General features: G+C 41.9%; 1 protein-coding gene across 1 annotated transcript in view; it reads left to right on the top strand.

The window, feature by feature from the left end:
- GALNT9 (polypeptide N-acetylgalactosaminyltransferase 9) overlaps positions 1-23,712 on the top strand; it is a 215,926-nt gene extending 192,214 nt beyond the window's left edge. The window contains exons 8-11 of the mRNA XM_026656939.1: positions 4,003-4,140; positions 7,029-7,124; positions 21,676-21,843; positions 23,118-23,712. Coding sequence (XP_026512724.1) covers positions 4,003-4,140; positions 7,029-7,124; positions 21,676-21,843; positions 23,118-23,264 — 549 coding nt within the window. The 3' untranslated portion in view covers positions 23,265-23,712. The remainder of the gene's footprint in view (positions 1-4,002; positions 4,141-7,028; positions 7,125-21,675; positions 21,844-23,117) is intronic.
- Positions 23,713-27,184: the final 3,472 nt, after the last annotated feature.

The raw sequence follows: 27,184 nt of genomic DNA, 5'->3' as shown, positions 1-27,184 counted from the left end.
GTCACGATAGTGTAGGCACGTTCTATCTCTTGCTATGTGTATATGTAGCACCTAGCTAGGGAGACCAGATAGCAAGTATAAAAAATTGGGAAGAGGGTGGAGGGTATTAGGTGCCTATATAAGAAAAATCCACCAAAATCGGGACATCTGGTCACCCTACACCTAGCACAACAGGGTCCTGATCTTGGTGTGGGAATGATGTAAAAATGTGCATCAATAAACATTTTCCTTTAAACCCACTGTGGCCAGGTTTGCATCCCTTTGAAAGGGCTCTTAGATTTCTGATGGGAAGAGAAAAAAGAAACTGCTAAATTTGTTTGCTTGATGGTTTCCACAAATGAATGCTGAGAGTAAAAAATAAAAAAGACATTTAAATAAACATTTATGCCAAAATATGATTTTCTTAAATTTCTCAGGGATTACCTTCTGATGCTGTTTTCTGCACTGAAAACATAAAGCAGTGCTTTGAAAAAACCAGACACATCTATATTGGAAGACATAAAACCAGCAAGAAGCATGGTACATTAAAACTTACTTTCCATAAAAGAAAATGATTGATAAAATATAGATCGTAAAAATAACCCCATTAGTTCTTGAAAAAAGTTAGGATGCTGCTGTTTCACAGCTCTATTGCACTGGGGCATTAAACTGAGAAATAAAACATACTGTGCTCTCATTAGCTATAGGACTAGATCATCTGGCTGTTAGAGGAGTAAAAACCTCCCCGCTCAATCAACAAGAACCATCTACCCTATTCATCTCCATATTAAGCATTGAGTGTGTTGTACCAACACCACCAGCCAATAATCTATACACTATATGACCATAGCTTACATAGAACAGACTCAACGGTACAGGGAGCTGCAAAGCATGTCTGCTTGTCATACTAAGCTTCGCTTTCAATTGAAATGACATAGTGAATGAGATGATGGGTCACCTAATTGTTGAATAGTGAGTGCTCTTTGCCAGTGAAATTATGGCATTAGGGTAGGCGTTAGCAATGCTACTATCAGCCTACAGCATCCCATTGTAATTCACACCATCCTTTCTGTACTTGATTGCTGTTTCAAGCCACTGAGAGTCTATGAATGGCTTGCATTCTGGCTAGAGGATGGTTGATTGATACACAAAAGCAAAACAATGCTCCTATAACCTGCAAACTTCTTTAACAAGTCAAGAAAACAGTGTGTCAATGCACCAAAGATTTGGTTATACCCTTTCTTGTAATCCTTTCCCTACCAATTTTAGTGATCCAGAAATCCTATGTCTAGCAATTAACCTTCTTCACTCTGAATGATGTGCAATATCAACTACATATGAAAGATACTCTCCTTCAGTGTAGCCAGAAATAATACACGATTCGTCTTCACATTCCTTTGAATGGATGCCATGTACAGAACTTTGCATCCGCAAGCAGCAGTACACCCAGCAAACTCTTTATGAGACAAATAGAAAAGGCTGTTCATTACTAAAGCTGTATTCTCTCCAGAAAACTAACTGTCTAGTGGGGATACTAATAAAGCTCAAGCTAAGATATGCTGCTGAATTGTAACCCAGTATTCAATATTGTCTGTAAAGCACATAGGGATCTTTCTGAAGGAAATATATAAGGTGCATACAGGGGTTGCTCTAGGCACCAGCAAAGCAAGCACGTGCTTGGGGCAGCCCATTTGCAGGGGTGGCAGGGATCCAGCATGGGAGCTGAGAACCAACAGGGGGCCCTGGGAGCTGTAGTTCCTTGGTTAGCTCCCTGCCTATAGAGCCAGCCCTGGAGCAGGGAAAGAACTACATTTCCCAGCATTCCCTTGGCCACTACCAACAGGAAAAAGGGGGAGGGAGGGAGGTAGCTGAGACCTCATGCTGCAGCCTGCTACGAATGGAGAGCTGCACTGTGAAGGGCAGGGATACCATATTTTAACATTCAAAAATAGGACACTCCACAGGGAGGGAGGGTAGCCTCACCCTGCCACCATCCACCCCCTCCGACTGCCCCGCACAGAAACCCCAACCCATCTAACCCCCCCTTCTCCCCTGCCGTGGGAGTGAGTTACCAGTGACCCAGGGCTGCGGCGGAAGGAGGGTGCAGGTGGGGGAGGGGAGGAGAGAGCCCAGGGCTGGGGCGGCAGGAGGTGTGTGGGGGGGGGAATGAGGGAGCCCAGAGCTGGGGCGGCAGGGGGTGTGGGTGGGTGGGGAGAGCCCAGGGCTGGGGCAGCAGGGGCGTGCGGCGAGGAACCCAGGGCTGGGATGGGGGGCAGCCAAAATTTTTTTTGCTTGGGGCGGCAAAAAACCTAGAGCCGGCCCTGGGTGCATACAATTAGAGCAGTGCAAAACTCCTCGGCTTCAGTTCACTGGGGTTCATCCAAACATTGGGACAGATCCTTGGGTGGTGTAAGTCAGTGTAGCTCTGTTGAAGACCTGCTTGCTGTCAATGGAGCTATGCTGATTTACACTAACTGAAGATCTGGCTCTGTTTTTGGATCACATGAGTTGATGCTTCAACCTGAATATTTTTTTTAAATGGTGTGTTCAAAGGTATGCAAAATCTCAAAGCAAAGTTCCATCACAGGTGCTGGGTTTCATCGCGTGTTACGTCAAAACTCCACAAATCAACTGTGATTCATATAAAACTGGAGAAAGGCCTACTCAAAAGTTTAGTGAAATGTAATGAACCTTTTACCAGGCCTGATCTGAGTTTTGGGGGGGCTTAATCCTAATCCCATCCCACTGATTTAACTCTGTAGAAATCAGTTACTGGATTTATACCAGTGTAAAACTGGTATAATTTAGGGCAGTGGTTCTCAACCTATTTACCATTGTGGGCCACATCCAATACTACCTGTATGACCCTGAGGATGTCACATGGGCCGCAGCTGTGTGCTGATTGGGCCGCAAGCAGCCTGCGGGCCGCAGGTTGAGAACCACTGATTTAGGGTATGTCTACATTGCAATGTAAACCCAGGATTTGAACTCAAGCTCAAGCCTAACACTCCTTCCTTCTATACACAAATTGCACTAACCTAGGGCTTGGAACCAGGGTCCCAGAACCCCAGAGGGGTGGAGGGCCCGATCCTGGGTCAAACTGGGACCCGGGGTTCAAGCCCTGTTGCTTTACAGTGTGGCTGCAGCCCCACTGGACTCATGCTCTGGGAGTCCACCATAAAGTATTCCACAATCCCACGAGCTGACTTCCTTTGTCCTCTGGACAGTCAGCTTGGGCAGACAGTCAAGTTTTCCCACACGGCAACACGAACAAAGGGCTAGAGCGGCCACGTTTTGGGACAGTGGTTGGACTCAGGCCTGCATAATGCAATGTAAATGCTGGAGCCACAGGTTGGGACCCAGGGTTCTGCAATTCCTAACCTGTGGTTACAGATGAGTGTAGATGCTTAAGCCCTAGCTTAACAAACCCAGGGTCTGCTAACTTGAGTTCTACTAACCCTGGGCTTACATTGCAGTGAAGACGTACCCATAGGGTGTGTCTGCACGGCAGCCAGGGGTGTGATTTGCAGCTCATGTAGATGTACCCAGGTTAGCTTTAATATAGCAGTGAGGATGCGGTGGCATGGACTGCCACACCCTCATTGCTATTTTCAGCAAGTTAGCATGGGTACGTCTACACAAGCTGCATTTCACACTCCCAGCTGCAATGTAGACGTACCCTTAAATCAGAATTAGGCCCTGAGTTTGTAACAAAATCTGTAACCAGGTCAATTACATTAAAGTTTCATTGCAAACATTTAGCACAGCTCTCTGTGCCAATAATCTCAGTTTTTTAAATGTTGTTTTTACTTTGTTTTTTGTTTGTTTCTTTGTTCGTTTTTCTTCTTTTCCATTACTATTTATTGTCTGTTGTCCTGGCCAGCTGTACAATAAGTAGCTACTTACAAAGGAAAGGGGGAAATGTAGCTTGCAAACAAACTAATCTCCAGGTTGGTTTCAAGTAAAGAAAACAACTGTCAAGTCGTTATGATGGGATTTCTCTGCTATATTCCTGCTTTGCAGAACCCAGGAGTTGACTTCGGAGATGTTTCAGAAAGAATAGCTCTACGACAGCGACTGCAGTGCCGGAGTTTTAAGTGGTACCTGGAGAACGTCTATCCTGAAATGAGGGTTTACAACAATACAATCACTTATGGAGAGGTGCTGTATGACTTTGAAAATACATCATAACTGCATTAGAGCTTGCCTTTCATCTTAGTTTGTGGGCATCAGATTACACAGTACAATTTAAAATCGCCTTGACAGCAGGAACACAAACTTTCCCATACCTCTTTAATCCAATCTATAAAGTGTAGGCTATAAGCAATGTTATCTTTCCCATTGGAATGCATCAGATTAAATCACTGTCATGAACAATGAGACGCACCTTCCTGGTTTTTCTTTTGGTATACCTCAATAATGTAAATCCAAGGCAATTTGTCCCAAATGGGCCCATCATAAACAACAAAATCAAAAAGTCTGCAATCAAGGCAACTGAGCCAGTTAATCTAAGTTAATTGGAGCAAGTGGGGGTGGCGTGGGCACTGTATCCTCTAAGAAAGGGGTCTCTCTTTGGACCACACTAACATCTTGCAATGGAATACATTGACTTTGCCCACTGAGTTTTGAAAATCCTGCTGCTGGAGGAAAACTGAGACCCTTGTGAGAGCAAGAGTGGAGGCTACAATTGGGTGTGTCTTATGCTCAACACATGAGACTCAAAGTAAATAAAAACGTCACTGTTGGTTTGCAATTAGCTTCTGCTTTTCTTCCTCTTCCCACTTTCACCCACAGACTAGTGCTGAATAAGATCTTGCAAAATCTAACCTAATTTTTATAGACAGATATATTTAAAGATCAGCCCAAACAAAACTCCTGGCTCCAGACACATCAGAATTTTAGAGAGGCTTTGATCCATGCGCATACTTTGTGGCTGACTTCTTTGATTTACAGTGGCGAATCCAAAAACCAAGATCCAAAACGCCTTGATAATTAGGAAAGCTTGGATATGCATCTGTGGCTCAGACTCACCTGCACGGCTTTTGTTGTTGTTTGTTTTAATAAATATATAAATAGATAATAGCATAATCTCCTATTTAAAAAACGACTGATATGCCTTGTAATTATGCAAAGTTCTAATAACTTCAATGTCATGCAATTTGTAAAAAAAAATCTGAAATTGCCTACTGAAGGTAAATTCAAATCCTAAGGCAATGAGTTTTCATGTGGTCATTCTTCTTTCCTGTGCCATTTGATTGAGCTCATATATAAATAGGTCATTCACTTTAGATATTGATGCAAAGTGCACGTTTTATTGGGTAATATCACTTTGCATCTTAATATAACAGTCCCTGGCACTAAATGAGAAAAGACATTTAGTAAATTCAACCTAAGCTATTAGTAACCGTCAGGTCCAAGAAGGTTGTTAACTGGGAAGTGCATTGGCACTATCAAGTGATGCCTATTACACCAGGTTTTCAGCAAGTCATTCACTATAACGAAGTCTGTTTCCATTGAGTGATCAGATAGAAGGTTCTTGAGTGAAACAGGAAGCTTGATGGTCAAGTATCTTAGTTATTAAAATGTATAGAGATAAAGAGTCAAAGCCAGATATTTAGCAGATGTAAATTGGCACAGTTCCTCTGGAGTCTTGTGTCTGTGTTGCAATGTACTGTAGGTGACACTAAGGATGACTTGTTATTAAAAATCTTCCCTTCTGGTTATTTTCTTAGAGAAAGAGAGGTCACTGTAGTCTCTGGACTCTAGCGAGTTTAGGGAAAATAAATGTATTGAGTAGATGGACACAACAGTAAAAATATATTTCTTATTGACACAATTCACAATCTTTAAGGCCCAGTCATAAAGCTGTCCATCTTCTTTAGCCCGTGTAGTACCTTAGTCATAAAATAATCCTACTGAAGCTTAACCATTGGTATATCTTAATTCCCTCACCAAATTGCCTGTTATGTTTCATGTAGTATATGTAGTAATCAGTATTTATTGAGTTTCTGGTATTTTATGTGTGATGTTTTATTATACCTGTGCAGTAATTACACAGTCATTTGTATAACATCTGGATGCCTGAAAATTTGCTCACCCTCTGAACTAAACCTGACCTGTTGATGGTTTCAAGATGTTCAGTTAAGTGACTCTTTTGTAAAATCAGAATAGGTGTTTGTCACATATTCATGTTCATCTGCACACCCTGGTTCCAGGCAATTCCAAAATATAAGAGAAGCTGCTTGTGTGATATTTCTAGCCTGACTAGGAAGGAAGAAACACCTGAAATCCCACCATATTTTCATCCTGATTTTTCAAACTGATAAAGCCCATATAGTCTGGGAAAGTAACTGAACTTCTGGTTTAGCTGATGACCTGCACCTAACCTTTGAACCTTTAGAAATTCTCCCAGTACTATTTATTATTATTATATTGTCTCATGACAATACACCAAACACAATACATTACTCCCATACTATATATGTTCCTACTTCAACTAAGGTTCATTATATATACTTTTGCTTTATATACACCCTGCAATAACATATAAAGTGCTCTACTATCAGAAACACCCTGGTGTAGTTAGTCGTGTTTTCAGCATAGAGAACTAAATTCTCCCCTTATTTACTCCAGTGTAAATCTACTGAAATCAACATAATTAATCTAGATTTACACAAGCATAACTTGGAGCAAGATTTGGCCTGTGGCTTTTACAGTGAATTTTAGTGGTTTATGATCTTTGTGCAATTACTTGAAAATACAGATCTGGTCCAAGTTGATAGTTTGGCAAGATTGTAGCACATTTTGATAATGCAGCTGTGTTTATTCATATAGGAAATTCACTGTCAAAGTCTCTACGAGTGTCCTAGGAAAGGATTAATGGAGTGTCACTGCTGGTAAATGAGAGTGTTTTCCTTCCTCAAAGAAATGTTGAACGTCTTCATATACTCTTTGCTTTGATAATTGCAAAGCGACAAAGTTTCAATCAACTGGGCTTGTATTATGGATAGCGGTGCCTAAAGCAATTGGTTTTTCTGCTGTCATTGTAGGTACGTAACAGCAAAGCTAGTGGCTACTGTTTAGACCAGGGAGCAGAAGATGATGACAAAGCGATCCTCTACCCATGCCATGGAATGTCCTCCCAGGTAAATTGACTAAAATTCTTGTTACCATTAAGTGGTGGAAAGCCTTAGACCTAAACAAAGAAACTTTCAAAGGAAACAAAAAGTGATTTGATGGATTTTGGCAAAATTTGGGCTTTTGGTGCCTACTAGTTTATCCTTTGAATAACTGAGGATCTTTTTTCTGGGGCAGCATTGATCAAATGAAAGCTGAAAGAGCAAAGCCACGTCTATACACAGAACATGCATTGGGTTAATTAAAAGTGGTTTAAAAACTGACTTGGAGCAATTCCTTAGAGTAATTGGAGCAAATCCTTGCTTCAGACAAGCTAAACTGATGTAAGCCAGTTTTAAATTTGTTTAAGAATGTCCACACAGGGTTTTGAGGCCTTGTCCGCACATACGTCACATGTTTAGTGAAACTGATATAAGCCCCTGTGTGGACAGTCTTATTTTGGTTTGTGTATCTTATTTCAGGCTAGCTTAAACCTGCTTGTAATTGATTTAAACGACATCAAAATAAGCTTGGTTTAAACCATAATAAGATTTTCCACCCAGCTCTTCGCACCAGCTCAACTAAATCATTTTTAAAACCTACCTTTAGTTAAACGGGTGCCCCTTTGTGTATAGCAGGGGGAGCTTGTATCTATAAAGTAGTTGTTACCAAAAAGTTTCATTTGGACCTGAATCTTGCAACTGCTTATGCATGTGTTTAACTTTATGCGCATGATTAGTCCCATTGAATAAGATCGCTCAGGGGCCGGATCCGACACCCACTGAAGTCAATGGGAAACTTTCAGTTGACTTCAGTGGACTTTGAATCAGGCCCCAAGTGATTAAATTAAGCATGCACATGCTGGCAGGATTGGGTCCTTGGTTTGATTAGCAATGAGTAGTAAATAAATGTCACACCTACACACAAAAATCCCAGTTGATTGTTAAAATGGGTTTTTTCCCCCTGGAGAAGAAGGCAATCAAACCGTGTGACACGTTTCATACATAAAGTAAAGCTAATGGAATGTATGGTTTTGCCATTTTTATGAGCAGTCAAAACATTTCAGCTATTCCTATGCCAACAAGTTTCACAAAGAAACAAGCTTTAGTCAGAAAGCTCTTTTCACGGCTGAAAACTATTTTTCACTTTACAGAATTGTCATTCCTTCTGCTATGAAAGCCGGAGCCTGATTAAACAATACAGCCCTAGGAATTTTGCCTGCATTAACATTGCAGGATGAGTTCCAAAGCTTTAACCTTGGATGGGTATAATTCAGCTACCCCTGTCACCTGTCAGGTCATCTATGGTACTCTAGTATTCTAGCAGGATCGCAACCCAGCGCTTTTTCCCTCCATACCTGTACAATATCAGCCTGTGCCAACTTGTTATCGCTCATTGGTGTGAATATGACCTTCAAAAGGATCATGCAGGTAACTGTCCAAGCCAGTTAAATAGTTTAGTCAATTAATTGTGGCAGTGGTGGTTTGTTAATTATTTGCATTACAATAATGCCTAGAGGCCCCAGTCAGAACTTCATTGTGCTAGCTGTAAAAATGTATAGTGAGCTATATCCAGGCCTAGAATAGTTTCAATGCAAATAGCCAAGGTAGACAAAGGAAGTAGTAGTATCCCCATGGGGAACTGAGGCACAGAGAGATTAAATGACTTTTCAGAGGTCGCACAGTGAGTCTGTGGCGGAGCTGGGAATTGAACCCAGCTATCCTGAGTCTCAGGTAAGTGACTTCACCGCTAGATCATATTTTTGAATGGAATAATTTTGGGTAATGTCTTTTCATTAGAAGCTGGGTGAATAATTCACAAATGTTTGCAATGCCGTGACCTTCTTTGATGAAAATATGTTCAAAACATTTTTCCCCATTCTTCTCCCAGATCTAGTGGCAACCCTAACTGGGTTTGGTGGTATGTGTGTGCCATAGATATAAATCTCAATGGTCATTGGGCGTTTGGTGTATCATCAAAAACAGATCATGTTGGAATTGCAAAGATCCATAGCATAACTATCTAGGGAGTGATGAGACCCAGAGAGTCCTTTAAAATGTTTTTTTCTTTTTTTTAGGCTAGCCTGGACTTTATGCTATGTTGTACTTTACACTATACCTGTAACATCACAGGTCAGGGCTACTGCACCTCTAGCTCCCCTCAGTGGTTCAGCAAGGGCACCTACTCCCAGGCTTCCAGCTCCCCAGCTGTTGCCTCTCTTGGATGGAGACCCACATCTCTCTCTTCTGACCAGGGTATTTCCAGGCTGCACAGTTCCTTGCCTTCACTGTGTATTTCCCAGCAAAGAGAGTCTGCCTAAACAGACCTGCTTCCTTTCTCCTTAGAGACTAGTAACTGAATGATTGCTACAGATATAAGTTACCACATAGAGTTTTCTAGGCAAGCGTACTTTATTCCTACAGGAAAAAGCACGACACAGAAAAAACATTAAAAACAATGAAAGAAGCTACACGCATGCTAATAAGCTTACCAGAGTTCATCCCCACTCTCGTGGGTGCTGGCAACAGCAATCTTTCAACACCTTTCCCTAGGGCCTTCCTTGAGGTCACAAGTTCATCAGCACTTCAGCTCAGAAAAAGCACATAATCTTATGAGGCCTCAGTAAGCTAACTCCTTCCAATTCTCTCCTAAGGATGGGGGTCCTCCATGGACCAGGGGACATGTCCATTTGCTGGGTCAGAAAGAAAGCCCCAAGTCAGCCTAAACTCAGGCTTTTTATCCAAAAGTCTTTTCTTTGTCTTACTCCTCTTTGGAGAATCCAGTTTGAACTAGTATACGCATATCTCCCCAAGGCATATCTTCCAAAAGTTGGCTTGGAGAGGGAGAATTTGCATTTCCCTCACCTCAGGATATTTCATAAGGAATTCCACTTCACACACATTGTTCCAGAAGGATCTTTGAACTGCCTCATACCTTCCAGAGATTGTATTAATTGTGTGTTCCTGCTAAAGAAGGTCTATACAATCTCACAATAGTACATAAACATTTGAACATAAGAACTGCCATACTGGGTCAGACCAATGGTCCATCTAGCCTAGTATCCAGTCTTCTGACAGTGAATGGTGCCAGATACTTCAGAGGGAATGAACAGAACAGGGCAATTATCGAGTGATACATCCCCTGTTACCCAGTCCCAGCTTCTGGCAGTTAGAGGCTTAGGGACACCCAGAGCATGGGGTTGCATCCTGATCATCTTAGCTAATAGCCATTGATGAACCGATCCTCCATGAATTTATCTAATTCTTTTTTGAACCCAGATATACTTTTGGCCTTCACAGCATCCCCTGGCAACAAATTCCACAGGTTGACTGTGCGTCGTGGTGTAGGATTACTTCCTTAGGTTGTTTTAAACTGTTGCCTATTAATTTCATTGGGTGACCCCTGGTCTTGTGTTAAGTGAAGGGGTAAATAACACTTCCCTATTCACTTTCTCCACAGCATTCATGATTTTGTAGACCTCTATCATATCCCCTTTTCGTTATCTCTTTTACAAGCTGAACAGTTCCAGTCTTTGTACTCTGTCCTCATATGGAACCTGTTCTATACCTCTAATCATTTTTGTTGCCCTTCTCTGTACTTTTTCCAATTCTGATATATCTTTTTTGAGATGGGGCAACCATCATTGCATGCGGTATTCAAGGTGTGGGTGTAGTATGGATTTATATAGTGGCATTGTGATATTTTCTGTCTTATTGTCTTATCCCTTTCCTAATGGTTCCTAACATTGTTAGCTTTTTTGACTGTCACTGCACATTGAACAGATGTCTTTGAAGAACTATCCACAGTGACTCCAAGATCTCTTTCTTGAGTAATAACAGCTAATTTAGACCCCATCATTTTGTATGTGTAGTTGGGATTATGTTTTCCAACACGCATTACTTTATCAACATTAAATCTCATCTGCCATTTTGTTACCCAGTCACCCAGTTTTGTGAGATCCCTTTATAACTCTTTGCAGTCAGTTTTGGACTTAACTATCTTGAGTAATTTTGTATTGTCTGCAAACATTGCCACCTCAATGTTTACCTCTCTTTCCAGATCATTTATTAATATGTTGAACAGCACTGATCCCAGTACAATATTAGCCAAACAAAGAGAGTGGGATATTAGGCACATGCTTTTCCAATTTATAGGGGATACTTTCACAAATATATTGACCTATAATAATTATACCACAAAATTTTCTCTAAATCCTAAATGAAAATGTCTGGCTACACCATAAGAATTTAACTGAACAAAATCCAGCCATTTTGTTCTCACTATAGTAATCAAAGAACTACGTAATTTACTATGTGAATCTATGTTCTGAAGATGTCAATTAAAGAAAATAGTAGAACCTTGTTAATTTGTTCTTATAACTCAGAGACCCATTGCAAAATACTAAATTTAGCTAATTCAGGTTAGAGTGTACAACCCTTACACATGTTGGTTATCACTTGCTCACAGGAGTAGTCCTATTGACTTAATTGAGCTTTAGAGTAGACCAGTAAGGCCCTATTCAGGAAAGCACTTAAGCATGAGCTTAACTTTAAGCGGATGCTTATGTGCATTGCTGAATAGGGATGGAGTGAAGCGCATGCTTAAAGTTGATGTAAGTGGTGTTTAAGCACATGTTTTAAATTAAGATTATTATGAAAATTATTTTTAATTTGTATGCTTCAGTGCTTTTCTAATCAAGGTTTATTTCCTGAATCAGGCCCAATGTATATAATTTTTTCTTACAAATGTTTTGAGGTTTTAAAATGAAATCTCTTCATCCCATACTTGTATTGCTGTTACTTTACTTTTTTTAATGAACATAGATATTATTTAAATCCAGGACTTTGGTTTTTTCTGTGATGTCATTTTAGTTTCTGTTGAAGCATCATCTAAATCAGACCTGCATTAATGAACAGTAATTCGTGCATAAATAAAGTCTGACCTTATCACCAACTAAACAATTAACTGAAGTTCAGCCATACATATTATTGGCTTGGAATCTTAGCTTGTACATTACCATGGAAGCATAGCAAGATTTTCAAAATATAAATATTGCCTATTGTGGTTAATTGCAAGCCAGTGTCAGGTCGTTCCTTATTACAGCAAAGTGGATAGATGCTCAATTCACACTGCCAAAGTATCCACCCTTGGTGGTCTCATTACAGGACACTTGACTGGCACTTCAGAGTAAATTTAGATGGAGTAGCCTTTGGTGAAGATAACAAAATAGAGTTTCTTAATTAGATGCAAATGAGATTTCCAGGAAGAGTCCGTTTCAGTGAGAGGCTGCCAAGGCTGATACAAAGAGTTCAATCTCTAGCACAATTTTATTTTACCCAGAAGGTCCCAGTTTAAAGTCCTCGTAGAAGGTCTCTTTTCAGTCTCTAATATGCTGCCTAGTGCCAGTAGTGCTGGAGATAGTGAGGTAAATGGTTCTGACTGTAATTTATTTTGCAGGTTCAACCTAGACGTGGGTCACCCTGACTCTCTCATTTGATACAATACACTTCACTCGTGAAAGAACCGGGGATGGGATGCATCAGTTGTGGTTCAGAAAGTTGCTAAGGTTGAACAACAGCATGAAAAGCAGAGTAGTCATTTCCCCAATGTCTACTGGTCTTAAGCTTCAGTTAATGTCTAGCAGAGACCAGGTTCTCCCAGGCCTTTCCAGCAGGCTCTTAGTTCATTTCATGTGGGACGTAACAAGTCCCCCTTGCCTTTCAGGATCACATGGCACTGCCCAGTAGATGCTACGGATTCTCTTCTGAGGGTTGGGAATTCTTCCCACTGAATTAGCACTTCCATCATGCAGCTATAGTGCTCAGTGTATGATGGACCAGACTCGTTCTTTCGAACGAGAACTGATGTGTCAAAAGAAGGTAATAAACTATGCTTCTCTCGAGTGTGAGCATGGGAGCCCCAGAATTCTTGATCTTGCAGAGACAGCCAACATGGCAAAGATCTGTTGAGTCCTGAAAAGCCCTGGAGCCCAATAGCAAGGGAAGGTGAGCAAGAAGTTTGTTTGGAAGGGCTCTGAGGAAGCAGAGACCAGGCATTTATTAGCATCGGGGAGAAGGAGATGCATGGAACTGAATATTTTTGAACCAAAATGGCACTGATATTTGGTTTCCACATAGCTGGTTGATGGACGGTACTGCCTGGAATGCTGCTGAAGGTGCCCTCCCAGATAGCTGCTTGCAGCTGGGCTGGCTTATCTGCTGAACAGCTGTTGTGGTCCCGAGCACAAGGAGGAGCAGCTCCATAGTGGGAGAAGTATTGTCATCTCATAGACTAAGCACATGATGTTAATCTTAGTTCTGACACCAACTCTTACTTAATCAAACCACTTCATCTCTGTGTTGGATGTGTAAAATGGGGATCATGATATTTACTTACCTGTGTCATCGGAGTATTTTGTTTATTGATTAGTTAATAGGTGTCAGTATGCCAGAAGGCACACAAACCCCCTTCACCAGCCGGGAGCTTGTCAGCCCCCCAAATCTGCAGGCTTGGGAAGTGTCCCTGCAAGCCCTTTCACCAGCTATGCCCAGTCCTTAGCAAGAGCATCTGAGCTCTGCTTCGTATGCAACTGGAGACTGAGGGAGACCTAAAGACTCCCCTACCCTACCCCTCGTTCACACTTTTATAAAAGGATTCAGTTAACATTGGACTGTAACACTAACCCCTCCCCTAAATCCCTTAGGGCTGGAGGCAGGACAAGAATTGTTTCATAGCCCTGTGCAAAATTTGCTACTGATGGTTCTGTTCAGTACATCAGGCTGGGGATGTTTGCTGTCTAAAACCTCTTGCATTCAGATACTCAATATCTACTGCAGTCATATTTTGAGAGAAATGTTGAAACTCTGTTGTTGTTGTTGTTAATATTACAGTAGCACTGGGGGAAAGAGGGTCAGGACTGTACAAACAATAGGAAGAGACAGTCACTGCTCCAAAAAGCTTGCAATCTGAATAGACAAGACAAAGGATAGGAGGGGAAATAGAAGCGCAGAAAAGTGAAATGACTTGCCCTTCATGCCAGCAGAGCCCGGAACCAATCCCAGTTCTCCTTACTCCCAGTCCAACACCTTCCCTACCAGATCACACTACCTCCCTCTTCTGTTTGCACACCTCTTCTGGTAGCACCATGGCACCACTCTTTAAAAGTGCCTTTTTCCAGTGCCTGAGAATTATATTTAGGGGAAGTAAATCAGAAAAGTGGAGGAGTTAATCTACCGGATCATCCAATACTATTATCCATTTCCTTATTTTTTTCCAGTTTAGTTTACATTCTTTAAAAAACACCAAGCTGTATGGAGAGGTGCTGTGTTATCTAAGTTGAGCATTTTGCAGATAAGCACGGATTGGAGTCACTCACATGCAGCCAAGTTAATTAATGATTACACAGCTGGAAAAGTTGTATCAGCTCACCACAATTTACAAAATTAATTCAGTGTGAGGACCCGCAGCTGCGCAAACCCTCGTCAAGGATATTCAAGTAGATAGTATGAAAGGTGTTGACAGCTAGCATTTTGCTTGGTTAAATCATTTTTAAAACCCCTCTGTAATCAGCATGGATAAATATAGTTGCCTAGCATGTTTAGCTTTGAGTTCCTTTCATTTTAAGTCTCATGTACTAGACATAAGATGCCTGTATTGTATTGAGTTGGGTTGTTTTCGTGCTCCTACTACATGTGAGACTATATCCCGTCTAGACCTGGCACTTGTTTTCACCAGCTGGATTATCACCACTGCTTTGTGCCTCTCACTGCTGTGAAGGCAGCTCAATACTCATCCCATGATCGGTTAGATTTTGTGGCCCCGATTCTGCCAGGTACTTGAGCATGTGCTTAACTGTAAGTATGTGAGAAGTCTCATTGAAGCCAGTGAGGAATTGCATGCTTAAAATTAAGCACATGCTGAATCAGCAGCTATGATTGTATTATTCATTCTATCCTCCTTTTCCACAACCTGGCCTTTTGACTCTTGGTGTTGCATATCCTAGAACCATAGCCTTCACCATACAACTAGCCAAAGACACCCCAACCATTCCACCTTTAACTCTTTAATCCACACCATTTACAAAACTTCTCTCAGTGTGTGTATTTTTTTCACTAGCTAAGGTCTTAACTTCATGCATAAGTTGCACCAGTTTAACTAAAATAGATTTAGTTAAACTGATTTTAACTCCTGTGACACCATTTTAACACTTTTGACACCAGTTACCGCTGGCTTACCACTAGCTTAACTTGTCAAGGAACTGACTCAAGCTAAATCAATAAAAGCCAGGTTTAAACCAAGTGAACCGTGTGGACACAGGGTTTTGCACTGGTTTAACCAAATCTATTTAAAGACACACCTGTAGTTAAACTAGAGTGAGTTATTGCTGGACAAGAGATGGCTGAAGAACATGCAAAATGTGGCATAGGGTTTAAGAGTTTTTAGGGAAGAAATAAGCATGACAGGAATCTTGAACTGCTAAGACTGGTCTACAAGTTTGCCATCTTGCACCACCAGCTCTAATACTCATCGGTTTGCATTGCTGTCTAATGAACCGTTACTATAGAATCGCTTCTGAACGAGAAGATGAGGCAATCAGTGGAAGATATGCTGTCTCGTAGGAGAAGCATTTCCAGGCTCTCCTATTCCTGCCTAACTTGGGCTGGGAGCATTGCAGAGTGGCTGCAGAGTGCAGAGTTTATATACAATCCTGCATCCACTATCTGCGAGTGGTGGCACAGTCTCAAAGGAATTCAGTGTCTATCTCGAATGCTGTGAGGTGGCCCTGATTATTATACAGTGTGTGAAAGAGGAAGGGGATTTAATAAGAGGAAAAATGGCGGCTAGGGACATAACAGTATTGATGAACAACCTATAGCAACTCCCCTTCCTCCCCCCGCCATGCATACACACTCCCCCACTGGTACAGAGATGAGTCACTGCCGATGGGGAAATAAGAACTCTCTTGGCATATAGATCAAGCAGAAAGAGGAGAGCTCAACATTTGGATTCCTGCAGCACTGTAGCTACAGAAACAGAGGGGAAAGGAGTAGATGAAAGGCCTCGCTTAAACTGTTGCTTGAGGGCAGATATTTAACAATTTACTTGACAGTGCTCTGGTGTCCTGGAGTTGCATACTGGATGGTGTGGTCAGTTGTTTGGAACCGTGGATGGATGAAAGTGTGATTGCTTGTCTTCTTGGCATCTGCATGTTGGTTTGGTTCTGTACAAATCTCTATGTTTATTCATCATTTCTTTATGCTCACGGGTAGGCTGGAAGTTTCAGACTCCAAGGTGACTTTCTCTCTTGTTTACAGTACAGGTTTACAGATGAGGTAGCCTGCTTTAAAATTAGCCCCGGAAGACAAAACAGCATTGGAAGTTTAAAAAAAAAGTTTAATTTCAAAAACTGCCAAAGTCCGTCAGTGTTGTAATTCCTACAACGGTTAGCTGAGCGTGTGGAGATCTTCACATTTTGTCTCTGTGGAATGAAAATTAGGTGGGGCAGACACTCTAAGCTACCAACCTTGAATTAAAAGCTAGCTTTTACTTATCAGAAAGTAAGAAGGGTGACACCTTCCAGAGATAGCACTGCTTACTATTTTTAAACTGGAGATGGTTGCTTTGATAAATAACCTCTGGCGGTGTTCTCATTCCTCTCTGGTTCCTGAACGGAGGAAAGAAAAAATCCTGTAGTGTCACATGTACAACAGATAATCAGAGGATTTTATCTTGAGGTATTTAATAGAACACTTGGCTTCAGTTTCACTTATGGATCACTTAGCTCTTCTGTGATAAAAAGGAAAAGCTCGGCTAAGGTTCAGCCTCATGCCAGTCTCAAAAACATGTTTTTGTTTTCATTCTGGACAACGGAAGATGAACATGTAAAATGAGCAGGGATATAATCTGCATCGAGACGTTATACTTGTTTTTATAGAGAGAAATGAAAGGGTTAAATGCCATTGACTTTAGTGGAGTTACACCAGGGAAGAATTTGGCCCAACATGTTACAACCCATGCCGCAGTGAGAATGTATAGATGCTCTTCTGGTTGGGCAGCAGGGGTCAAAGTGGAAGAATATCCCACAAAGGTTGAATCCTCTGAATAGAACTTGTAATTCAACAGTTGCAGTATATATCTCGCTACTTCAGCTCAGCCTTCAGCTTTTCTCTAAATAAATTAACACAGCCTTATGAATGTGTGTTAGGTGATTAAAAAAAAAAAAGAAACATACTATAAAATATTAGTATAAGGCCAGGCTCTGGAATTCACGAGGTTTGTGTTCAATATGTGGTCTCATTCCCTGTGTAACCTCTGTGCCTAAGATCCCCAGTATAAAATGGGGATAATAGTACTTCCTTTCCCCCACCTTTACTCTGTCTTGTTCGTTTAGATTATAATCTCTTGATGGCAGGGACTGTTTCTTCAATATATGTATGTACAGTACCGAGCACAATCAGACCTGATCTCTGTTGGGGCCTAAAAGTGCCACCACAATACAAATGAAGAAGAAACAAATGAGTCCCACACAGTCAGGTAGGACAGTATGGACCAATTTCATCCTTGGTGTAGTTAAAGTGACCTCAGTGAATGATCACCAGAGTTGAAGTTAGCTCGCTAAACTCCCCTCTGCATCCTCTCTGTCCTTGATAGAAAGTATAATGTTAGTTAGAGAAAGAACTAACATTTTCTATTGCATCCATTCAGATTCTGCAGAGAGATTTCTCTGTCTGACTTACAATATCTGACAAAATCCAATAACACTCCAACAATTTGGCATCAAAGCTCCAGATCTTATTTATATTGTTAAGGAAGGCCACAGGGGAGTTGAAGCATTGTCTTTGCCCCTTTTTTCCCATCTACAGTATTAAACCGCTTACTTTAATATGAAAGTACTTGAGCACTGATGACTAATTCTTGGGATGTTTTAGGATCTGTTAGCCGTATGCAAGTTTGGAGTAATTGGAGGGCTATTACATTTTATCAACCATCTGATTGTGGGCATCAGTTTTTAACTCTAATCCTTACAGGAGTGGATGCTAAGAACGGTGCTTCTTATTATTGTGTTAAGGTCTTGCATGGTGGACCGAAGTCTTCATGGCCAATGTGACTCAAATGAAAATATGAATCCTTGATGACTAAACCCTTGACATGCCCTTTACAACAATGGCACAAATGGGACCATTTTCATCTACTGAGATAATGGAGAGCATTGATCTGTTCTTTGGCTGTAGCCTTCATTCTGTCACGGTGGCAGGTGCTTCTGTAGACTGACTGTATCTTTTACCCTATATATATATATATATATATATATATATATATATATATATATTTCCTATATGAAACCTAAGCAGAAATACACCTCTACCTCGATACAACGCTGTCCTCGGAAGGTAAAAAATCTTACCGCCTTATAGGTGAAACCGCCTTATATTGAACTTGCTTTGATCCGCCGGAGCGCGCAGCCCCGCCGGAGCGCTGCTTTACCGCGTTATAGCCGAATTCGTGTTATATCGGGTGGCGTTATAATGGGGTAGAGGTGTACTATTACTTAGCAGGTTATCTGTATTTGATGGGTCTGCCCTATAAATATTATAACATCAGAACATGCTGGTTCCTGTGATGTTCAGCACACACAATTCTAGGCTGTAGGGATTCCAAAGGAAATGAAATATTTTATCACAGAAAAGCTGTTCATTATAGGGCTCGGAGTGGCAAATTCTTGTCATTTAAGCCACAGAGTGCTCTGATCCACAGGGGAAATTGACCCTAGACTATAGATCATGTAGCTGATTATCAACACTGGACCTAGTTGTCTAGCTCGGGCAAATTAACCGGTTTTCAGTGAATATTTTGATTTAGAGTTGTGCGTGGGAGGGAAGGATACATAAAAACTACAATAGCACAAGCCAACCATATTGCCGTGTCTGCAGTTCACAGCCACAACTGCATCTCGTTCTCTGCTCATCCTTCCCGGTGAGTTGGAAGTGTGAAATATGCAGAACTTTGGAAAACCCAACAGATTTTACCCTTGTATGGAAGGAAAAGAAGTTCACTTGTGTGAGCTGACAGACCATTCAGACGTTGAACTAGTTTGCCTGCTTTAAACACTTCCCCAAAAAGGCAAGAAAAGGTGTCTTATATACCTTGTTTTACCATGTACAGACAGTGCACTGACTGATGTCATTTACTCATCCACAAGAGAAATCCTCATGGGGTTATTCTACTGCTTTCTCTGATGCAGTCTCCAGCCTAACTCCTTGCTCCACATGATTGCACTGTACAAAAGTGGCAGGTGGTAACATTGAACACATGCTCTGTCAAAGGACCTCTGGTCTAAAAGTGAACAGACAAAGCTCTTTTGCCACTGGGAAGATATGATTATTCACAGTATGTGCTTGCTGAGGCTAATAAGAATGAGGAAATATCTTTAGAAAGCTAGGTTTTAATTAGAGCTTTTTGATTGGCCCTTAACGATATCATCACTTGCCCTGGTCAGTAATATCCGGTAAATGCCAAGGGTTCACGACCTTCCTTCCATTCCTTTGTAAGTATTTTCAGTCTCATAACAGCAATAAGACCAGACAGGCAGTGAAGTTCTGGGTGATAATTGCATTTCTCCAGTGGCTGAAGATTTTGCTCTGCAGCTCTCTGCCTCCTACTAAATGTGAGCCACCAGTTAGCTATATTCTTAGAGCTGAATTCTGCTCATGGTTAAATCGAGAGCCCGGGGACCAAAATTTGATCTCATTTACATGTAAATCGAGGCATCAGTGGTGTTACCCCGGATTTAAACAAGCGATTGATCGGAATTTGACACAACAAATTTATCCCAGAATCACATTGATGTAACTGAGAAGGGCAGAATATGCTCTTACTATTTAACTAAAAAATTCAAAACTGTTTATAGAGGAGAAAGAGCATTTGATAGTGGTTAGGAAAGAGGGACTGGGAGCTAGGACTCCTGGGTTCTATTCCTGGTTCACTTCGACTTGCTGTGTAATCTTGAACACGTTCCTGACCTCTGTGACTCGTGATCGTGAACATGTTACCTGACCAGTCTATAAAAGGACACTAAAAATACTTCCCCATTTCAAGAAAGGCAAATCACTTAACCTCTCTGTGGCTCAATTTATCTGTTGTAAAATGGACAAAACATTTCTCCACCTGAGTGGGCAGGTGGGGAGGTTGTTATGAAATTTAAGATGTTTAAAAAGTGCTTTGGAGTCTTCTGATGAAAGGCTGTTTTATAACTATGTGGAAAGTACTATTAATTATTATCATATTCAGTTTATGAAATGCAATGAGAACCTTCCACCGTCATGGATATGTTGGTACTGCATGATGTACAAGCAACCCTTAGTCATGAGCAGCAATGGCCCTCCTCTTGATTTTTTAATATTTTCCCCCAACCAGGCCCTAATGTAATAAAATGAATCCTTGTTTCCACATACTGACAGCTCCAAAAGATCCATTTTTCACATCTCCTGCTGCACATTATTTGTCCTGGACTGGACCCTTTTATGGACAATGGCTTCAAACAAGTGAAATAGTCATTTTATACACACACACACATATGTATAAGGAACCCTAAATTCTGAAGGTCATTATACTCCTACAGGAAATATTAACAAGTGTATCATGTGTTGTGTGTGTTAAGCCATTAGTGTTTTCATGCAGCCTGCTTAAACTTTTTTCTTTATTAAAAAAAGCTCAAAAATAAGAGATGGCATTTACTAAACCCTTTAATTATAGCCAATAGCATTTACCACACCACTAAACTTCAACCAAGTCTAGCTTATTGTTGTCCAGACCTGAAGCATACGTTAGCAGATCTGCTATTTCCTTCATTAGTTGACTCTTTTCCTCCTCTTATTTTTGGATACCTGATGTACAAGTTGTGCTGATGGATTTTTTCCCATAATGTTTATTTACAAAAACTAATTAGAGTGGTTGCTATCAATAGGCTCTGACAGAGCTCTTAAGAACAAACTGCGTGGCAAATTGCCATTGTGTCCTTGTTAAATCAATTCCCACTGAGTGGATTCGAGAGTGGTTATGATTTACATATTGATTACTTCATTTTCTTGATTGCCCTTTTGCAACATTGTTTTTTTTTCTTTGGGGAGGGTGGGGAGAAGGAGGAAGAACTATATGTCTTATGAGCAATGCCATGCTGGTAATATGTGTTTTACTCCCTCTCTGCATAAAAAGTATGTGCTGGAATAGAGCACTCCACCCACAAGGGATAACACAAAGGAGCTACTGGGCCCTGTTCTCATTTGTTCCATTCCTGCGCTTGGGTCAGAAATGGATGGTGGGGCCAGGGTGGCTTTAAGCCATTTTTGTGCTCCCTATATTCTAACCATCCCCTGGTGTAAGTTAGTCCAGCCTCAACTCCCTCTGAAGTTGGCACACCTTAACTCAGGCCCTAGTTGTTCAAAGGAGGGCACCCAAAACAAGCAACCACAGTTGAAAAGGTGGTGGGTGAGCATAATTTTCCAGCCTTTGGCACTGGAAGTCTCTAGTGGTGCTGATATGGCTTAAACCATGGGTTGTCTTTCTCTTCCTTCTTTTCTCCAGCTTGTCCGCTATAGTTCTGAAGGGCTCCTGCAGTTAGGGCCTCTGGGCTCCACGGCTTTTCTGCCTGACTCCAAATGTCTCATTGATGATGGGAAAGGCAGGACCCCAACTCTGAAGAAATGTGAAGATGTCTTGAGACCAGCACAAAGACTCTGGGATTTTACACAGGTATGGAAGAGAGCTTTCAAAGATGTTTGTGGTCGGCAGCTTGCGTAGAAGGACCCACGCTAGCTATACTCCAACTATCTCATTAAAATAGAAGTACATGCCCAGGTGGGTCAGGAAGGATTGTTCAGCCCATGCTCAAACCTACACTACCCCATCCTCATTTCTGTTTTGGCGAGCTAGCTAGTGTCCAGCTAGGGTTGGTATGTCTAACTGAGCCGCAAATTGCACGCCCGGCTGCGACATAGATGTGCCCTTGGAGGTTTTAAAATTCTCAGTTGAATAGAAAAACAATGACATAGGGTGTTACCGTTTCAAATGCGTACTGGCAAAGTGTAGAGTCCTTACTGTAAGAGAACTTCAGCCATGAAAGCCAGCATCCCCTGGGCTATGTCATGCCATCAGCAGAGCTCCCCCTTGCGCTGGGCACTGTACAAACACAGAGACCAGAGACAGCCCCTGCCACAGACAGCCTAAAGTCTTAAATAGACATGACAGACTCAAAGCGGGAGGGCGAAACAAGGCAAAGGTGTAGCGGTTTGCCCAAGGTCATGCAGCCAGTTTGCCGCAGAGTTGGGAATAGAATCCAAGCATCCTGACTGTTACTCCAGTGCCATATCCACTAGACCCCACTGCCTCCCCAGCTTTTATGACATCTTTGTTTTGTGCTGACGGATTGACAAGGAGAAAAAATCATTTTACGTAAGATTCTCAAAGTTACAATGTCCTCGTGAAGGCATCAGAGCTCAGTTAAGGATGTCTTCAGCTTCTCTGAACTGATCTACAAATGGAATGTGTGGCTAGCTGTCAGAGAGGCTTTTGAAATAGCAGGGGATAGACTTTTGTGACTCCTGCACTGCCTCCACCTGGTTACAGCTGCCATATGCACCTGTGTCATCACACCAGGTCTGTGTGTGGACCCAAACCTATTCCCGGAGACTTCAGGCAGAGCAGGATTTGCCTTGTATGAATCCACTTACTGGGCTTTAAACTTTTCCCAGTAGAAAGTGATCACGCTGCATATTTACAGACAGTCCCGTCCCACGTTTCTTAGCAGAGGTTCATCCCAAGGAGCCTTAGCACAGCTAAGTTGTTCTGCTTTAGAAATCTCTGTTCTAGCCACACTGCCAAGCACAACTCGGTCAGCAACCAGCCGCAAATGCAGGCTCATTCCTCACTCAACTACCTGAATAATGGAAAGACTGTAACGCAAAAATCAGCCATGGGGTAGCGTGGGACAAATCCTCAGTGCTAATGTTTTTCTTTCTTCAATTCAGAATGGTCCAATCATCAGCAGAAACACTGGGCGGTGTCTAGAAGTGGAAATGTCAAAGGATGCCAATTTTGGGCTCAGACTTGTGGTACAAAGGTGCTCGGGGCAAAAATGGATGATTAGAAACTGGATAAAACATGGTCGACATTGACTCCTGGGGTTGAGAAGCTATCACCTCTGCCATCGCCCATTGCTCGGTGTGCGATACCCTTCAAGGCATTTGTGTTAAAGCAGACTACTATGAAAAGGAGTTGACTACCCAGGGCCATGGACTGTTAGGCACTGGTTAACAAACAGGCAAATAAGCATCCTGCCTGACTCTCCCTCAGATCAATGTACGCCCTGGAAATCTTGGGATGGTCAAACAGAACAGAGAAGTGGGCTCATTCCAGCTCTCCCAGAGGAATTAAAAGACAGCTGTGTCTGTGATGAGTTCAAAGGGGAGTTCCCTCTACTGCCTCATTAAAAAGAATCCTCTGATGGATAGCTTTTTAGCTTTAAGTTATTGACTGGTGCACAACTCCTATGATGAATAATCATGTGCCTTTTCTACTGTACTTCCTATACAAGTGGACTTGGAAATCCCATCTTTTCAGCATGTCTGGTTCATTGTACTAAACAGCTAAAAACTGTGAATAAATAACACTGCAAAATATGATATATTGTAAATTTCAAGGGTGGTTGCCTGAGCGTCTGTATTTATAGGAAGAGCCAGTTCTGCACATGTTTTGCACCCTCAGCCTGCTCGAAAGCAGCATCCTGGGGGTCCTCATGTAAATTCTGAATAGTTAAAACATCAACACGCTCCATTTTATTGTCACCTCTAGGTCTTGCCAGTATAAAAGAAACACAGTACAGCACTTCCTTATTTAACTCCTTAGGGACAATGTATGTACTATAGTTTGGATTGATAGAACATCCATCTGGAACCTACCCTCTGACTGCAGTTACAATGTAAGGCATAACACTGCACCTACGAGGCTCTGCGTTGAAACCAGGGGGAGCTGCTGGGTAATCATTGCTTGAGAAAATTAGATGACTTATTTAGATGACTAATCTGCATTTAGGAGCTTGACTTTAGGCTCTTATTTTTAAAGATCTTGCACCCCCTGCTACACATCCCATAGGCGTGCAGAATGTCAATGATCACAAGGGCACGTTTCTTGCCATAACAACGTCCCTTTATCATTTGAAAGAAGAGACAAGGATAAGTCCTAAAGTTGTCCAAGATTAGAACAAGAAAGAACCAGAAAACATAAAAAGTAACATTTCTGTAAATGTGCCATTGATACATTTTACTCTTGTTGACCTATATAATTCTTAGCAGTGACGGCACCTTTGTAGGCTTGCACTTCACTGCATGACCCATCAGTGTCTGTGTGCAAAACAAGATTGGGATCTGATCCAAAGGTCATTGAAGTCAATGGAAAGACTCCTATTGGCTTCAGTGAGCTTTGGATCAGGCCCATGGTGCATAGCTTTTTGCAGCACAGGATTCAGTCACAGTGTAAAGAGGTAGGAGGGGGAGGGAATATCTGTTAGAATTCACTAAGGAATCATAGGTAATTACAGACACCATGGTAGAGTGAATTAGATGATCTGTTTATCAAAGAGCTTGCAGTTCCCATTTCAAGGCAAGTGGAGCAACATGAAATAGAAGCAAAGAAAGTTAATTTCTATCCAGGGCATTATACTAAATAAAACATTAAAAGTAAACATGTACATTTCATCGGCTCCTGTCAACTCTTAGCTGGAATTTGGAGAGCTCATCAATATGATTTGTCCTTATTTTATTTCTTAAGCTGAATATGTGAGTATGTAATATAAAGGTATTCCTCTTGGAGGTTCTGTTGACAAACCACTGATCTTTGCTTCTGGGTCACGTGGATGGGGTTATGTATTAATTAATAGATACAGTTTAATAGTATATATAGAATATGGGTGAGATTCAGTACAGGAGATCCACAGAAGCTCACCACTTAAACCCTCTAGCCCTATATTGTACAGTAGATCTTAAGTAGTGGAGGGATTGGCACAGGATTTCTACATAGGTTTGAAAAATGCCCTCTATTCTTATGCCCTGTAAGAATGAAAGTTCATCTTCTCCCCTGATACAGCGTAAAGAGGGAGAAGTTGTGTGGAGGCCTTGTTCTGTGTCATTTACCCTGACTGGAGTTTATGCCTTGAAATATTTGGCCTGGACAAACAAGACAAAGAAAAGGAAAGTTATCGTTCGCCAGGTAAGTTATTGGGTAACAGAGGCACACTGGTTCCCACTCACCGCCATTGTAACAAGCAGCCTTTCCAGTTCACAAATGCCCAGTAATGGTTTCTGTGAGGGTGGTTTGACGCTGAGGAAAAGACTACCCATGTAACTATTCAAGTGTAACGTTGACCTTAACTGTCACCTACCCACATATTTCACTTACTATTTCTACTCTTTTCTCTTGCGAGGGATCATGAATCCTCACATAATTATGGGTTTCAGATGGGACAGCAAGCCTGCCTGAGCCCTTGCAGGCCTGGAAGGAATAAAAGGAAAGAACACGTATCTCCTAGAGATACTTGAGGGAATGCAGGATTCTTAATCTCACATCGAAAAGGGAATGTTGCATTCCAGCTTGGTGACCCTGAGGCTGAGAAGCCAAGGCAGATCTGCAGTTCCCAGCAAAGAGTTTCACAGGAGCAAGGAGACCTCCTCATTACTATAGAGACCTACACATGTTAATGAACAGAAAGGATTGTCCTTGAGATCCACTTACTGAAAGATTGCATAGTCTGGTTCCAAAGCCCCACTCAGTAACACTATGAACCAGATCCAGATTTTCCAAGTTCCTGTGGAAAGCAACACACGAGGGGCTCAACCAGCTGCCTCTCTACATATGAACAGGTCTCTGTGCTTTTGTGGACCCAGGACATTTGAACTCTAACATCTGCCTTCCTGATACATACATACCCTCCACGCCCAGGTTTCATTGCTCTTGGTGACCTCTGTAGATGATCCATAAAGCCGGGGGATGGAGAAGTTTCTAAGCATGGAGCAGAAAAAAAGCCATTTAGGAACTCAGTCTCTACTGCAGCCTGATGGGAATGTGGCTGAAGAATCAGGGCTGATTCTCCTCTAGCTAGCAGCTTAGGTGTGTGGTGCAGGGTCTCAAGTTGTAAAGCCCTAACACAACTTCTGTTGCTGAGTTATTTAGAGTCAAGGAAAATCTTTCCCATGATCTCTGCTACACCACAGGCCCCGACTATCACCTACATCAGTCAATTAAGCCATTTGGTGCCAGCATCATTACTTTCAAATATCTAGAGCATTGTTTCTAAATGGCAATAGTTGTTTTATCTATTGATGGATTTATTTAGAGACTTGCTTGGCACCTGTCACCATATTATCTGGACTGTCTACCAAATTCAGAAGCAAAACTGACACACATGCTTCCCTAGTCTGTCCACTAGCAGCACTAAAGGACTAATCCACACCAACAGTTGTTACCACCATCCATCACCCAAAAGTGTTCCTCACTCCATGAGGACGGGTGTTGAGCCCCCCTCAACAGGAAGCAAAGGTGCTCTGCTCCTTTCAGGGCTGGGTATCAGCTACAGGAAACCTCTGACTGAAAAGATGCCAGATGGACTTTGCACTGGGCCCCGAAGGCCATCGTAACCCAAGCTTGCTTAGCAGAGGCCCCATCATGCCTAGAGATGAACCACCATTCATCAATGGAATCTTTCAGGATCAGGCCCTGGCATGCTATATCGCTGTGCTGACATGTGACTCACAGTATGGTTCGTATGTTCCATGGCAAACCCAGGTGTAGAAATCAACCAAGAACTACAAGATTATTAAGGGTCATAACCAAATTATTATCCATTTTGGTATCAACAGCTGTGTCTATAGGTCTTTACCAGGATCATCCCTGCCTCAAACAGCTTAAAATCTAAGGGCCAGCCCCAGCTTCACTGCTGTCACCCACCTTCAGTGGTGCAGCAGGAAGGTTCTTCATGCTGCTACATGCATGCAGCATCCTGTTGTGTGCACAGCAGGGCCGGCTCCAGGGTTTTGGCCGCCCC

Source organism: Terrapene carolina, unplaced genomic scaffold (assembly GCF_002925995.2).
Source record: "Terrapene carolina triunguis isolate 2854851 unplaced genomic scaffold, T_m_triunguis-2.0 Scaffold234, whole genome shotgun sequence".
Classification (NCBI taxonomy): domain Eukaryota; kingdom Metazoa; phylum Chordata; order Testudines; family Emydidae; genus Terrapene; species Terrapene triunguis.
This window is presented reverse-complemented; position numbering and strand designations above follow the sequence as displayed.